The following is a 14867-nucleotide window of genomic DNA, read 5'->3' as shown; positions in this document are numbered from 1 at the left end:
TCCTATGACGAGCACTCACTGCAATTGCATCGATACTGCTGCTGCTGCTTTAAAACTGCTTAATATTGCTTGTCAATGATTGGCCTTGACTCCTGTGTGGCACTGTCTTGTTGTAGACCTCTTTATGCTCTTAGTTCAGCAAGATTGGGATTTACGTTACATTCAACATGAATACACTTAGTAAATAAGTGTTGCGCACAAACTGACAGACGAAGGACAGGGATTTGACGAACACAAGCGCAAACTTTCAACTGAATTTTATTTGCAAAATACGATGTATTATGAACATGGGCAATGTATGATGTGCGAGAGGAGGGATGAACAGCAAAAAAGTGAGAACAGGATCTTTAAACAGGCATGATGAAAAGGAAAAGAGAAAAAAAAAATAAAAAGAATAAAAAGACAGAAAGAAACAGAAAGCTACTGTAACATGTGCAGCATACTCTGACAGGTCTGTCTATGGTGTTTTATGGACACGAGATTATAAAAAGTTAAATACTTTGTTATATCGAGGTTTAACTGATAATTCTCTTGCCCGTGTTAGAGGCTGCAGGCAGGGCACCTGTAGTCTTCGCAAGTAAATAGGGTCCGAGTGCTTTGCTTCATCAGCAAAAGGAATGTGGATGGATGGCAGACAGTCCTTGGTTGCATCATAATCATGACATGCATCTTTCTATGGTTTACATTCATGCATTGGAACACATGCTTTTTGGGCTGCTGAAAGTAGGTGCCGATATGTGTTTTAAATTTCCTAGCGCTTTAAAGCGTATGCTTGTGCACACTCACAATATCCAACACCGATTATTTATTTATTTATTTATTTATTTATTTATTTATTTATTTATTTATTTATTTATTTATTTATTGGATATTGTCAAACCCATTCTTAGAGTCGTTACGCTATAGCAGTACTCAAGGAGAGGAGCTTTTTTTTTCTTTTCTTTCCTAGAAAGTCCTATGGGCCTGGATATGAATATATATGATATTTGAAGTTGGAGGATGAGACTGAGTTTGGATCAATAGAATGGGGGCAATGACAGGAATGTTCTTGCAGCAGACAAGAGGGCTGCCCTGCATCATTACCGCCGTAAAAATCTAAATGCTCATTTTGAATAGATTCTTTTTGAATTGGTGCTTGACTGAGTAGTGGTAGGTAGAATGGTCAGAAACACGGCTACTGTCGTAAAAGCTGAATGCCAGTTCTGTGGAGGTTCTCTTGTACTGATGAGACGTGTCCTGTACAGGTACCTTGAAAGGAGTGGCGGCACGCCCAAGGCCAAGGCTCCCACCAGCCTCTCGTCAAACAGCGAGGGGCCGCGAGTTGCTGACACAGGTAGGAGAACCCGAGAAAATCCCAAACAAGTTCATTCTTGCATTTTTAATTGAATGCTGGCATTCAATTCTTAAAATTTCCATTTCTCTCTTTCGAGTGTTTTTTGGGAGTGAATGAAATGTCAGTGCTGATCGTGAAGCACAGCTTTGACAAAACTGCCCGCATTGTTGGGCTAATTAATTATGATGTTAATACACAAAATGGGATGTATCAAAGGACACTGAAGAAGAATATTAAGCTGTGTTAGACCAATAGATTGTTCGTCTGGAAGTCTATCATCATATTTTGTGTGCCGATATACCGCTTTGCTGTGTAGAAAATTGCCAGCAGAGATCCTGCTACTGTGTCTCAATTTTAATCACCTGTGCCAAAATGGACAAATTGACGTAATCCCTATGTGACCTCCCTCTCTGCCTTTTCTGTGAATCAGCAAGTGCTGACATCACATGAGAGGTACCATAACCCAAAATAGGTGGCTGTATGTAGAAGTAGTGTCGCGGCGACTTGATCGGGGGTGAGCCTTAACGTGACAAGCCTAAAGGCCACAGGTGCCTCGTGTTGCAGAAACAGAGGTGATCGCTCCCAGTAAGAACCTACCAAAAACTGGGTTCTTTTGCACAGTTCAAGGGTACAGCCGCTCCACAAGGCCTGACCATCAGGCACATACAATAAAGTGCCGCGTGGTGGTGCTAACAGTCAGTCAATTGAAAAGCTAACTGAAACACAATAGTGGCACCACTTCGATTTTGTATTTTTTCACTCACAAAAGCTCTATGGTCACTAAAAATGCCGAATTCATTATATTAGGGGTGTGCAAATACTCGAATATCACTGAATCCAGTTTATTAGTGCAGTTGAACCCCGCAATAACAAAATCGGCGGGGATACCGAAAAATTTCGCTATGGCGAAATAACAGTACAAGTAAAGAAATGGTCAGCAAAATGAAAACTTATTGCCAAAATTTAGAATAACGATCGATATTCAGTTTCCTTGTCATGTTAACAACGCCTCAGTACTATGAACTAATATTTTGAAATCTGGGGATTCTGAGATTTCTGTGTATCATTCATGGCAGCCGAAACAGTTGGCTAGCAGACGACAACGTACAGAGAGCAGGCACGGTGGTGCATGGGCCTGGATAACCTGAGACGGAACCTGAGACGGCGCCTAAGTAAAAAAAAAAAAAAAAGAAAGCAGGCGAGAAAGGTTTTTTTTTTTTTTTTTTTGTCTTTTCCCTCTATTGCAGAGGCGACAACGCATCAGGTTTTGCGACTAACTACGTGCAGAGAAATGTAACCTTCGTACTTAGCGGGGATACGCCGCGGGCGGACCACTTTGCACTTTCCAGAGGGTGTTGTTTACGCGTGCTTGCGCTTTGGGATAGTTCAGGTGTCTGCCTCGAGCGATACAGTTACGGTGTACACTGACAAGGAATGGGAAAAACAAACAGCATGAAACATTGCACGTTGGAGGCGACATGGAGCTACCTTTTTTTGTTGGCAGTTTTCTTGGCATCAACGTCCAATTTGCGCGCGTCACTCTACAGGGTGTTTCATTTTAGCTGCACCAAATTTTAAAAAATTGCCTGTGGCAGATAGCACAATTATAATGCCTGATCTAAACTACTTCGATGAGGCGGCCATTACTTCCACGGGAAATCTAAATGCCTAATTGAATAATTAACACAATTACGCTAATTCACTTTTAAATTAATTATTTTACGGCACATCTTTCAATCTATGAATTATAGCCGCTGAGTTCGCAAGGCGTATCCACTTGGAACGAATTCTCAGGACTAAACCAGTTTCGAGATATTAATTTTCAAAGTGTCCAACGAAATGCATGGGCATTCCAGTTAACTTTGTGCTTCAATGCATAAAACAGTGTTTTCCTCAAAAAGCCTAGGTGTTTAGCCCAGTGGGTAAGACACTCAGCTTCTGAGCGTGGGGTCGAGGGTTCGAAACTCGCCATCGCCAGCGTTTCTTTCCTTTCAAACCCATCTTGTTTTATAAATTAATTTCTTTATAGCGATTCGTCTTACGTAATGAACGGATGGTTTTCCTCGTTAAGTAGGCATATAAATGCTTGCGCATTTAAAAAGCTCTTGATTCTGTTCAACACAAATTGTATTGGTAAAAAAAAAAAAAACTTTCCAAACCTTCATGTACTGAGCTATCAGTACTGGCATACTAATTAGGTGTTCCCTTTAATAAGAGTAGACCGTACTGCATATCTTGAGTTTTACGTACATAAGTTACTGATAGCTCGCTACAGTCTTGTTAAGCAATGTGAGGAAACTCCTGAGCACGTGCAGCACCATGTTTTCATGGCCGAAATTTGCAAGCTATAAATTTTATGAAACGTTTTTAAATAATTGATATTCAATTTGATAACCGGCTATTTTTTCTTTTCTTGTTTCGATTCAATAGTGAATTCAATATGTACTATTCGTTATTCACATACCCTTAGTTGTTACAGAAGCATAATCTTTCAGTATAGCTCGACTTAATGTGCTCCTTTAGTGTCCCTTTAAGCTCGAAGTTTCAGAGACTACACGGGTCCCTTCTCTGGGATTAAACGACAAGTGGCAGCGTACTGCAGTGAAGGTGTTTTCAAGAAAGTTCTCATACAGAAAATGCGTCTTGTCCTGATCAATAACTTTTAACATTTGTTAGGCGGTGAATAGCAGTCACCGGGAAAAGATAAACAGGTACGGCATGTCCGTACTTCTAAGGCAGGAAGGGAATTTCACTTAGCCCGGTAAGCTTTTCTTTCTTCCTGGTACAGTTGACGGACGAGTATGATGAATGAGGGAGAAGGGGCTATTAAACAAAGGATGGTGGTGTCAGCACTGACGACAGGAGGGTATTGTTGTGGTTCTCTTTCTTTCCTCTTTGTCGGGGCACGTGGGCCGTCAACATATCCAGTTGGGAAGTTGCCCTTTGAAAGATTGATGTTGTTTGGCGTGTTCTGTATGTGCCACGACTCTAGTAGGAGCCTCTTTATTGTGTGTCTCCGGGATTTAGGTTTCGTGCTTTTGCAACGCTAAGAATTAAGCCACGAAAAGGTCACATAATTAATTAGCATAACTAATAATGCTTGTTTGACTATTTAGAAAAAAGATAACCTTTAAACATACAGCAAGTTATTCCTACTAAATACCATTTGAAGCTAGCGTCTGCTAATGTTTTACTTAGGAATCGAATTTGATTCACTTGGGAAAAACCTCCAATGCACAGCAGGCCGGAACACCTGGCATTCAAACGTTAAATTAATCCCACTTTTTGGTTGCAGACATTTCATTATTAACTTCAAAAGACCTCGTATTTAGCATCAACCTTTTTAATGCTGAGAGGTTTCGATGCCTGTGTGAAGAAGCCAGGCACCCATGTGCTGTCATTGGCTCTTTGAGGGATGGCACGATAACGAGATGTTCCGTCTTGGCCAGAAAATAACACAGGCGCGCGATAATTTTTAATTGCTTTATGTACCACGGTGCACTCTTCTTGTATCAGACATGTCACTGCAACACATTTCGCAGCTTGTAGCGTATCTGCAGACATATCTGATGTGTTACATGTAATTGATTACTTGTAATCAGCTGCATTTTACTTCAATATTTTGATTCGTCATTTACTTTTTCTTAAGTTTGACATTTATATGATTCAGTTGCGTTTCCACTGGGCAACTAGCAAGCGTTACTCGGCAAACAAGTTGTATAAAAGAGCTAGAACTCCTGAACCTGTAAATTTGATGTGCCATCCAAGGTAGTGGGTATTTACCATGTAGTAAACAACAACAACAATGGAGCAAATGGTGAGGAGCCTCGAATACCAGCTGGTCAGGACATTGCTACTGAAGTTGCCTGCACATTTTTGAAAACCTCTTAAAAAATGCAACCTAGGGAGTAAAGTCAAATCTCAGTGAATGACACTATTTCAGTGTGACGTTGTTGCAAATCTTCACAGCTAAGGTTGTATCAAATTTCTTTGTCACCTTGTTACTAAAGGCGCACAAAGGAGAAACATTGAATCAGTTGAGACTGATTGAGTATTTTTTTAAAACTCTCTTTTTTAATGTCCCGGTAATAATCTGATTACTAGGAAGGACAATGAAGGTCGACATTTCATTTTTTAAATTTCGTGTCAGAACCTTAGTGCCAGTATGTCATCATGACTTCCTGGATTTCGAAGTGTTTATCGCTTTTTTTTTTTTTTGCAGACAGAGGGATGCTAAACTTGCAACTCTTTATTATGTGACAGCTGTGAATTTTGTTTATACTCAGTAAACAGCAACAAAGCAAAAGAATCTTTTGACTCATGCCAGCAGGCCAAGAAACACCAATTCCTTGCATGATAAAAATATAGACAGCAAGTGCATACATCTCTCTAAACCGTACTGTGGTATTGGCCTCAGTAATTATCACGTTTTAGCTGGTGCACAAAGTCGAATGCACCATTGCTCAGATTTTCTGGGGACGCCAGCCAGATGATGCCAGTGGTTCTTTGCCAGACTGCCACCCTTGTGAAGGGTGCTGCTGATGCTGTAGGAAGAGGATGAACGTCTATGCTGTCATTATAGTGTCATCTTAGGCAAGCTCTCAGGGTTTTGGGTGGCACCTAAGGAAGTACTGAGACACCCTCTGTGAGTTGTCGAAATTTTATTGTTCACTTCTCACACGAAAAAGGAGTACACTTTGCGAGCTCAAAGCTTGGGAAACAGTTATAAGATTCTTTAAATTTTGATGCTAAAGTTGGTCTTGAGACACTGTTCCATCACTATCATCACCATCAATATTATCAGGACGTCAGGACAAAGAGCAAATTTTGCTGTCCTTGTGTTGTAGCGATAAGGCTAGATATAATGACATTGCTTATATGAAAATTATAGAGACTGCTGCATGCGTTTGTTTTGGGTGCACTTGCACGTGGCAGCTACAACTATCTCGGGAACAGAGCGAGTGAATGTATCATTACGCTGCACCCACCCCTTGTGTACATAAAGCGAAATTTGTTTATAGGAGCAAGTATTATGGTAAAGTGTTTAGGACATTCTCATGCCAGTATTTTTCTTACAATTTAGAGGGTTAGGCGCTTCAATGGGCAAAGAAAACGTCCTTAGGTGGCATTATGGGTAGTAATTTGACTATCCCTCAACAATTTTTTAGAAGTTTTGTCATTTTGTTCTTTCTCTCGCTCTCTCTCCGTTTTCTTTTGCAGCTTGTGTAACTGGTGAAGAGGCTGAGACGGCCACTGAGGAGATCGCTGGCATCTGCAATTGGAACCAGCCAGCAGAGTTCGCTTACGGAATTGCCACAACGCTTTATGAGTGTCATCCTGTCACCAAAGAAAATGCAGGTGGGTTGCATCAGCATGTGCATTTTTGGCACAGCTATCTCTTTTTCAATTATGTTGAAGTTATCAAAATCAAGCATTATTCCTTTTTTCTTTATCACGCTTAACATTGAATATTCTGCTTTAGTTTTGTGTTTTCATCCACTGGAGCAAGTGATATTCTGGTAAAGCTTCCAGTTTTGCAGCCAAAATGCCATACTTGTATTATTTTTTTTTCTCTAAGAAGTAGCACTCCAAGAAAACACTTTATACTCGGAACCAATGCAAGATTGCCTTTGCCCCTTCCTTTTGTACTGCTAGAAATGTGCTCATTTTGGATGCTTTTATGTTTTAACATCTTATTTCAAGAGGTACTAGTAGTCGTATACTGCAGTACATAAGATTATAGCCTGATCACTGGTGTTTGGAATAGATGTACAGCAGTAATAATTGCTCAGACAATTTTTCTGCATTCGTATGTGAAACTTCAAAGAGGCACCTCAAGGAAGACGAATTAAAATAATATTTTCGCTATTTTAGTATACGTACTCAGATTAAAAAATTCTGAAATTTACAAAATGTGCAAGTCAGATCACGAAAAAAAAAAATATTATGAAGACTTGTTGGCATCACTACTAGCCCTAGTAAGAAAGCAAGAGCTTCACGAATGTAAAAACGAGAAAGTTCCTATTGTACAGGGACCATTTGTTTTTACTAATTGCAGCAGGCACCTAGTTTGTTATTTACAGCATTCTTTAGGCTCATTTGGGTTAAAGTTCATTTCATATGGTGCATGATGCTGCTAGTAGAAGAATTCCAACGGAAATGTTTAACACGGTGTAGAAAAACTGTCAATCAAACTGATAAATTTCTATTGGTGCAGTAACAAAAGAGTTAATTTCATGCTTGAAAATGTGCTCAGCCACTTGTCCACGAAGCTGTGTGGTGAAGCAAACCTTTCGATGGCAAAAGGAGCTCAGTTGCATTAATAACGGGAAATTGTAACATTCGGCAACATATTAACGAGGTTTTACTGTACTCCAAAAGAAGAAAAGAGGGAAAGGTGAAGCGATGATGCCACATCAAAGTTTCTGCGGCCTGTCTCAAAGATTTTGGTCGCAGCTGCTGAGGACTGGTTATTTGTTAATTGATAAAGATCTTTCCTTCTTCAAGGATTGTCCTGAAGTCTGAGGACTTCTTTGAGCACCAACACCTCTCAAATATCCAAAATATATTGAAATATGTGATGGTGCTGCAGTCTCAGTGAGACATTCAAAGAAAAAAGTTAACTTGGCTATAAATTTTGTGGCAACTTATCGGCTTTTTACACCATACAGATGTTTCTGCCAAGTAGACATTTTGAAATATAACTTATCAGTCTAAACTGATACAGTCTAACCAGGACATATTGAACCAACGTATAACGAATTATGTATAACGAACAGCAGTAAAATCCCCTTGAAAATTTTTGTGTAAAAGTTGTAGTTTATATATCGAATTACCTATACATAGAACTTTTTTGTGATCCCCTTCAGATTCGATATATCCAGGTATAGTGTTGTGTTTTAATGTTTCTTTAATAAGCCCATCACTTTACCATTTCTTGTGGGCTTATTCGTGCAAGCACTGCTGAGCTTCTTGCTGATTGCGGTAATCTGGATGATACTTTTGGCTTTTGGGGAGCTCACTCTCAGTGGAGGTTAGTTGGCTAAGCCAGTAGGCAGAATGATTGCTCCAGTGAGGCACCACATCATCCAGGAGTGGAACTACTCCTTAAAGTGACTGACCAAACATGTGCTCATTTTGGATGCTTTTATGTTTTAACATCTTATTTCAAGAGGTACTAGTAGTCGTATACTGCAATACATAAGATTATAGCCTGATCACTGGTGTTTGGAATAGATTCCTCACTGCTGCGTTCATTCATTCATTCATTCATTCATTCATTCATTCATTCATATGACTCTACAGGCCTCAGAGGAGCATCGAGCAGGGGGGGAGGGGAGGTTACAATAAAGTAACAGCAATGAAGGCCATAAAAAAGAACAAACAAGGAATAAGAATACAAGAATTGCAATATCATCGAGTAGGGGGGGGGGGGGGGGGCGGAGGTTACAATAAGATAACATCAATGAAGGCCATAAAAAAGAACAAGCAAGAAATAAGAATACAAGAAGTGCAATATCGTTCACTGGAAGGAAAAATAAAAGGACAGTGTGCACAAGTGCAGAAACAAACTAAGTCGAATAAACATTATAGAAAATCAAGTAGATGTATGAAGTTGCAATTGTGCATGAAATTTTACGAAATCATTTATCAACACAATATTGCCTGGAAGTTTATTCCATGATACGATGGTGCGTGGCACTGCAGAATTGTTGAAAGGCGTCTTTGCTTCTCCGGCAGGGGAGCCAATCGCAGACGCATTTGCCATCTGCGTTCGGGAGAACAGCGCTGTGATGGCCCTGGCAGACGGTGTCAACTGGGGTGACAAGTCTTGCCTGGCGGCACGTTGTGCGGTGCACGGCTGCATGGACTACCTCAATCGGGCACTGTACCGCGAGGGCGGCACCATTGAAACAACACAGGTACGTTTTCAGGTCCCACCGTTGAGTGTTTCGGGTGAACTACTGCTTTTTCTTCCCTGCTGTGCCCATGGGGCAAATTGAGGAGATGCTTACATCACCGTCATTATCATGAGATTTTTTTATCTTTAGTGTTACTGAAGGCACTCCTTTGTTGCAATATTTAACCCGTTGAGGTTCACATTTTTTTCAAGAAATGTGAACTTGAGAATGAGAATAGATATGAAATCAGCGTGACCTTAACAGTGATCTTAACAGTGAAGTTCAGATTTTTTATAACCCATGTTCCCCCTCAAGTTTGTCGCCATAGAAACCATTTTGTGTAGAGTCCTGATCATTCTTTTATTCTTCAGTGCTGTCATTCTAAGACATTTGCTGTTCGTCTGAAGGCAAAAACTATATATTCTTCCTTAGAACTAAAGTCATCTTCAGATTCACTGAGTAATGAGAGTTATTTCTGCAAAATGCACATGGAAAAAATGTCACCATGATCGGTGCTCCACTCCCTGAAATGCACGTTCGAATTCCTTGAAGTGTGCCACTAAGATTTGCTGCCCTCATATGCAGATAATGCGAAGTGCAATTATCATTAGTTGAGAAAAAGTTTCCAGAAGGTGATGCAGCAAAAAAAAACCAAAAAAAAACAGCGCACACAAGTGTAACCAATTTTTTTGTGTGTCGCGAGGAAGCCAACACATGACCACCGAGTGTTAATAGTGCATTACATCAGTAGGCTTATGCGAATGAATATTCAATTGGATATTATGCTATTCAGTATTCGCTTCGGCTGGAGTTCTATTAGTCAAAGTTTTTGAAGTATTCGAAGCAAATAAGTCAACGACCTATTTTTGGACTTGCCTAGCAATTCAGACACACCTGATAATTTGGACACCTGCACAGAGCCACCACGTACCCCATAGAGCCACCGTATAAGGACGTCTCAAATTTCGGACACTGAAACCCTGAGCCGTCCCATTTTCCTGACTTATTCGCCATGACTGCAGGTCTGAAACAGCATGAATCGAAGCCACTACTGCCGTCATTTTGACTGTCACGCAGCCTCGAACCAACGTTAACGCACCCCAATCTGCTGGCAACCATAGTAGTCATATTGTGCTGCCGTTAGGCCCAGCTGTTCTGACGCTCACTATCAAGTTTCCTGGTGTTCAATACCTTGTTTTTCACTTAAAGGATGTGCCGGTGTCAGCAATGGCACCGACTCTGCTTTCGTTATCCTCGTTGATGGCGTCGAAGCGTGGAAAGCTCGGCAAAAGTCAAAATCGTTGCACAATGCCGGCTCCCAAAAGTCAACTTCGCCGCAATGATGTGGTGTTAGCGGCAAAGCATACGCAAAGTATTGCGGTGAGCATCCCAAGAGTACCAGGAGGCCACTGTCATGGTACATAAGGCATGTCTCTAAATATACACGTGCTCACTTGCCGTCTCGTGTCACAGTACGAACACAAGCGTTGCATAATGCGCATAATGCCGCTTCCTGAAAGTCAGCTTTGCCACAATACATATGTGTTACGTGGTGACTCGTACGAAATGTGTTGCGGTGAAGCATATCAATAGTGCAAAGGGGCCACTGTCACAGGACATAAAATGTGTTGTGCGCCACGTGCCACTTTCTCGAGATCGAGAGCATATCATTTAGCATTTAGCAGACCAAGGCAGCATAAAGGGAGTGGACACAAAGCCACCACAGCTCCCACAGCTGCAGCGACATGTGGACTGGATTGGTTTATGCAAATTTTAATGCCAATGTTGATAGGTCATCACTATTGTAGCTTTAGTTTCGTACTTGCACGTAATGCACATGTCATTTTTAGTGTATATCCCCTCCCCCCCCCCCCCACCAAAAAAGGAGGCGCACATTATAATCAGGTAAATACAGTATGTCTCTGGCTGCGGTTTATTATTCTCCTGTATTTCTAACTTGCTTTCTCGGATTTGATGCTTGGCATGGAAGGCCCAAGTTGGAATCAGCTAGCGTAAGACGCGTAATTGGAGATTACGGGGACAGGCCTTTGTCCTGCAGTGGACTTAAAGATAGGCTGATAATGATTATGATGAATTAATAGCTTTATATAGATTTGAAAACTACAGTCCAATATTGCTCGCTTCATACCTTTTTCAGGAGGTGTTTGTTTGTCTGCTGCGTTCATTCCAAGCTGCACACAGCTTGATTCTACAAGAGCAAGGCATGCTAACAACACTCTGCGCTGCAGTAGCGGTCCAGCTTCAAGGCTCTGACCAGTACGTCGTGTGCGTGTGCAACGTTGGTGACAGCCTCGCCTATGTCTACAATCAGCAGCATGGGGTTCGTGAAATCACTCTAGGTGAGTGGCAGTTTGTTTTTACCTGCAGAATATGAGGGGGTTGAAGGACTCTTGGCTAGGAAATGGCATACAATAATGCAAAAAAAAAACACCAAATTGCTCTTTTTTTTTCATAAAAGCAGTCGACCTTCGTTACTTCGACCTTGATGAGACCAGCAGAATTGATCAAATTATCTGGTGGGCCAAAATAGGAGACCAAAAAACATCCAGACACACGGCTACTTCACTTGACAGTATTTGCCCTATTCTTCCATGCCCCTAAATTTAAACCCCACTCAGTTTTTATGGGCTCAAATAAAAAACAATCTGCACACAAATATAATGCACAGCTGATTTTATAACAAGAAAAATAAAGCATGCCTTCGAATCTAGATATTAGAAAAATACGAAACGAGTGAAGTTTACTTTCACAGAATGGAAAGTAATGTACACCTGATGTGTGTTATCATCAGTCTTGAGCTGCTTTTTGTCGCAACATGTTACCGTTCTTATGATCTGCTGCATTTGATGATGTGCGTTTCTCAAAACTGTCTTGTGTTCAGCATACTGGCATACATGCGACTGCTGTCTGCTGCACTACCTGACTCTTCACGCATATGCTACATCATGGCAAGAGCAGACAGCTCAGCAACGGTTGTTGCATCATTTCAAAGTCGGCAGCAGTAACCACGGTAGCACATTAAAAGGAAACATTAATAGGAACACTTTCAATATTACTCGTAGCTTTCATTTTGAGCCCCAAAAGAATTTATCCACCTTAGAGCTTTCATTTTGCACTACAGATATTATTGAAAAAGGTAATACGCCTCCAACTGTGGGGTCGCATCGAGCAGGCGCCGTGCTAATTAATTGTCATCAAGCCGTGGTTTAAAAGGCATGAAACTTAAAAAGCTTTGTTGGCCTGACTGCATCATATCGGTGTCATGTACGGGGATGTATCACAGAGTGTATTGGGCTCCTCTTCGCTCTGTTTCTTGCTTCTAGAGTTTATAGTCTTTTGGAGGGAAGGTCGTTGACTAAATGTCAATGTCTTCATGAACTTTGTATTCCGATGCCCCACTTTTGCCGTGCTTTCCCCACAAGAGTAAGCATTCATGAAAAATGTGTATGCCTCTTTTCATAGATAGTGGGTGCAATGCTCCGCGCTTCATATTGAAGTTCTTGCAGTCAACTTTCATCACTCCCACAGAACTTGAAATTCACACAGGCACTCTTGACTGTAACATTCCATTCACATATTGAGAAAAAGCTCTGAAGTTTTATCATGCAACTTTATGGGTGTGGAGCAGCTTCCAATACAGCATCCAAGAACCTCATCTTTGAACAGCACACTTCTAGTGAACCAACTGTTCCAGCGCTGCAGTTAGGAGCCAGGCACAGTGAATGAGACAGCATGCGAAAATGAACTAAATGCAACCCAAGGTTGTCACACATGGCAGCAAGCACATCTGCCTTTCAGAGCATATGCACTTTTAGCGTATTTACCATACTCAATTCTAATGCACACTTTTTTCCAGAAAAATTGACTAAAATATGACATGCATGTGAGAATTGAGTACGAAACAACACTGCAATAGGTAGTGTCCGAATCCCACCCTCCAGTCTCGAATCCCCCCTTTTTATCTTGAAAGCCGTGCTTTGCCATATTGCGGGTGCCACAAGTTCCTGCGATTATTGGATGTTTCTTATCATTGGGCACCACTCCTAGTGGTAGCAATCACACATCCAACAGCCTTAGAGTTTTAAAATGTCTTCTTCAAAGTGAGAACAAATTCCTACGTCTCTCTCTTATGACGAAAATCTTTTGAGGGAAAAATCAAAGGTTTCGTTCTTGTTTTTATAAGTATGAAAATCGAGGTGCACGTCATGCAAGGACATTGCATTTTGAATTTCTGGTAGGGGTGTGCGAATAGTAAAATTTCATTTCGAATCGAATTCAAATCAAATAGTGCTGAATAGTGGCCAAAAATATCGAATATCGAATTGAATATTGAATACAAAAGATTTTATTGAAAATTTACAGAAAGAACAAAGAAATGATGTCTGCTCATGTCCTCGAGCACACAAAGTGGTGAGTGACTGTTACCGCAAGGCTACAAATTGTCATGCAGAAACACAAGCTGTTCCAGCAAGCCTTCGCTGTGAGCAAATGAGTCATGTTGATTCCTGGTCCCGGGTGCAACCCAATATAAGCACGCAGCAACGGTAGTTAAGACAGGATGTGAAGGAAGATGTTTGTGTAAAGGTGTTTTACGGCACTTGCGGCATGCGCGACCGTACTATGCAAAATTCCATGCCTTCGTTTCGGAAGCAAAGTTGTGAAGGGCTTGACAGTTTTCTCATATGTGTTTTTTTTTTTTTACGTGCGGAAATGGCATCATCTCCTTCAGTATAAACATGCGCTCGCTTTTGAGCCATGATACCGGTGAAAGTTTTAACGAAAGGCCTACTGCAACGACGCTAGCATTAGGTTTAACCTCACCTCCCTAACCAAGTTGCACTATTGGCCTTTGTCGCGTTTTAGATATTCGTCCTGTCAAATGATTCGAAACTTCAAATACTAGCTGTCCGAAAATCGAATCGAATTATTCGATTAGATGTTATTCGATTCGAATTCGAATATTTGCACACCTCTAATATCTGGCTATGAAAAATCGGTTGCATGCCACCATAGAGGGTGCATTGCAATCGAGTAAGTACGGCATTTCTTGCACATGTGTAGGCCGCACCCAAGAAAAAGTGCAACACATAGCAAAGAATGTGATATTTTCAATTAAGAAGCATAATCCGCCACTCTGTAAACCTCGACTTGTTCTTTTGTGTCCTTCTTGTACTAACACGCTAAGTGAATTGCTGGTTTACTCTTCTTCGTTTATGTTTGCAGGATCTCATGATATCCACTCAATGCGGGATATGCGGGATGCCCTTGGTGCTCTGGGCCCCGTTGACGGTCAGAACCCTGAGCTCAACAACCTAACCGTTTCCATGACGGTAGTCCAGCCTGGTGACATCGTCTTCCTCACCTCGGACGGTATCTCGGACAACTTTGACCCCGTCGTCGGCAAGTTTGCCATTGCCAAGCGAAGTCGCAAAGACGGCACGACCAACACACAGCAGCCACCTCCGCCCCTGCCCGAGGTCGAAGCACACCAGCGGCATGCGCTGACCCTCCTGCGAATGCAGGTATGGCTTGGCACATTGCATGCACGACATTCGATGCTTGGTTTAAAGGGACACTCAAGGGAAAACACTCAATCTGTTAAGATTGATAAA

General features: G+C 41.4%; 1 protein-coding gene across 4 annotated transcripts in view; it reads left to right on the top strand.

Annotated features, from left to right (window-relative positions):
* Nucleotides 1-14867, top strand: part of LOC119433020 (PP2C-like domain-containing protein CG9801) — a 42094-nt gene that overhangs the window by 14493 nt on the left and 12734 nt on the right. For all 4 annotated transcript variants that reach the window (XR_007464517.1, XR_007464518.1, XM_049659386.1 and 1 more), the window contains exons 3-7: nucleotides 1245-1333; nucleotides 6554-6691; nucleotides 9074-9255; nucleotides 11393-11594; nucleotides 14479-14777. Coding sequence is in view for 2 of the 4 variants with exons in the window: in XM_049659386.1 (XP_049515343.1) it covers nucleotides 1245-1333; nucleotides 6554-6691; nucleotides 9074-9255; nucleotides 11393-11594; nucleotides 14479-14777 (910 nt within the window). In the remaining 2 variants the exon portion in view is untranslated. The remainder of the gene's footprint in view (nucleotides 1-1244; nucleotides 1334-6553; nucleotides 6692-9073; nucleotides 9256-11392; nucleotides 11595-14478; nucleotides 14778-14867) is intronic.

The sequence above is a fragment of the Dermacentor silvarum genome, chromosome 11 (assembly GCF_013339745.2).
Source record: "Dermacentor silvarum isolate Dsil-2018 chromosome 11, BIME_Dsil_1.4, whole genome shotgun sequence".
Lineage (NCBI taxonomy): Eukaryota > Metazoa > Arthropoda > Arachnida > Ixodida > Ixodidae > Dermacentor > Dermacentor silvarum.
This window is presented reverse-complemented; position numbering and strand designations above follow the sequence as displayed.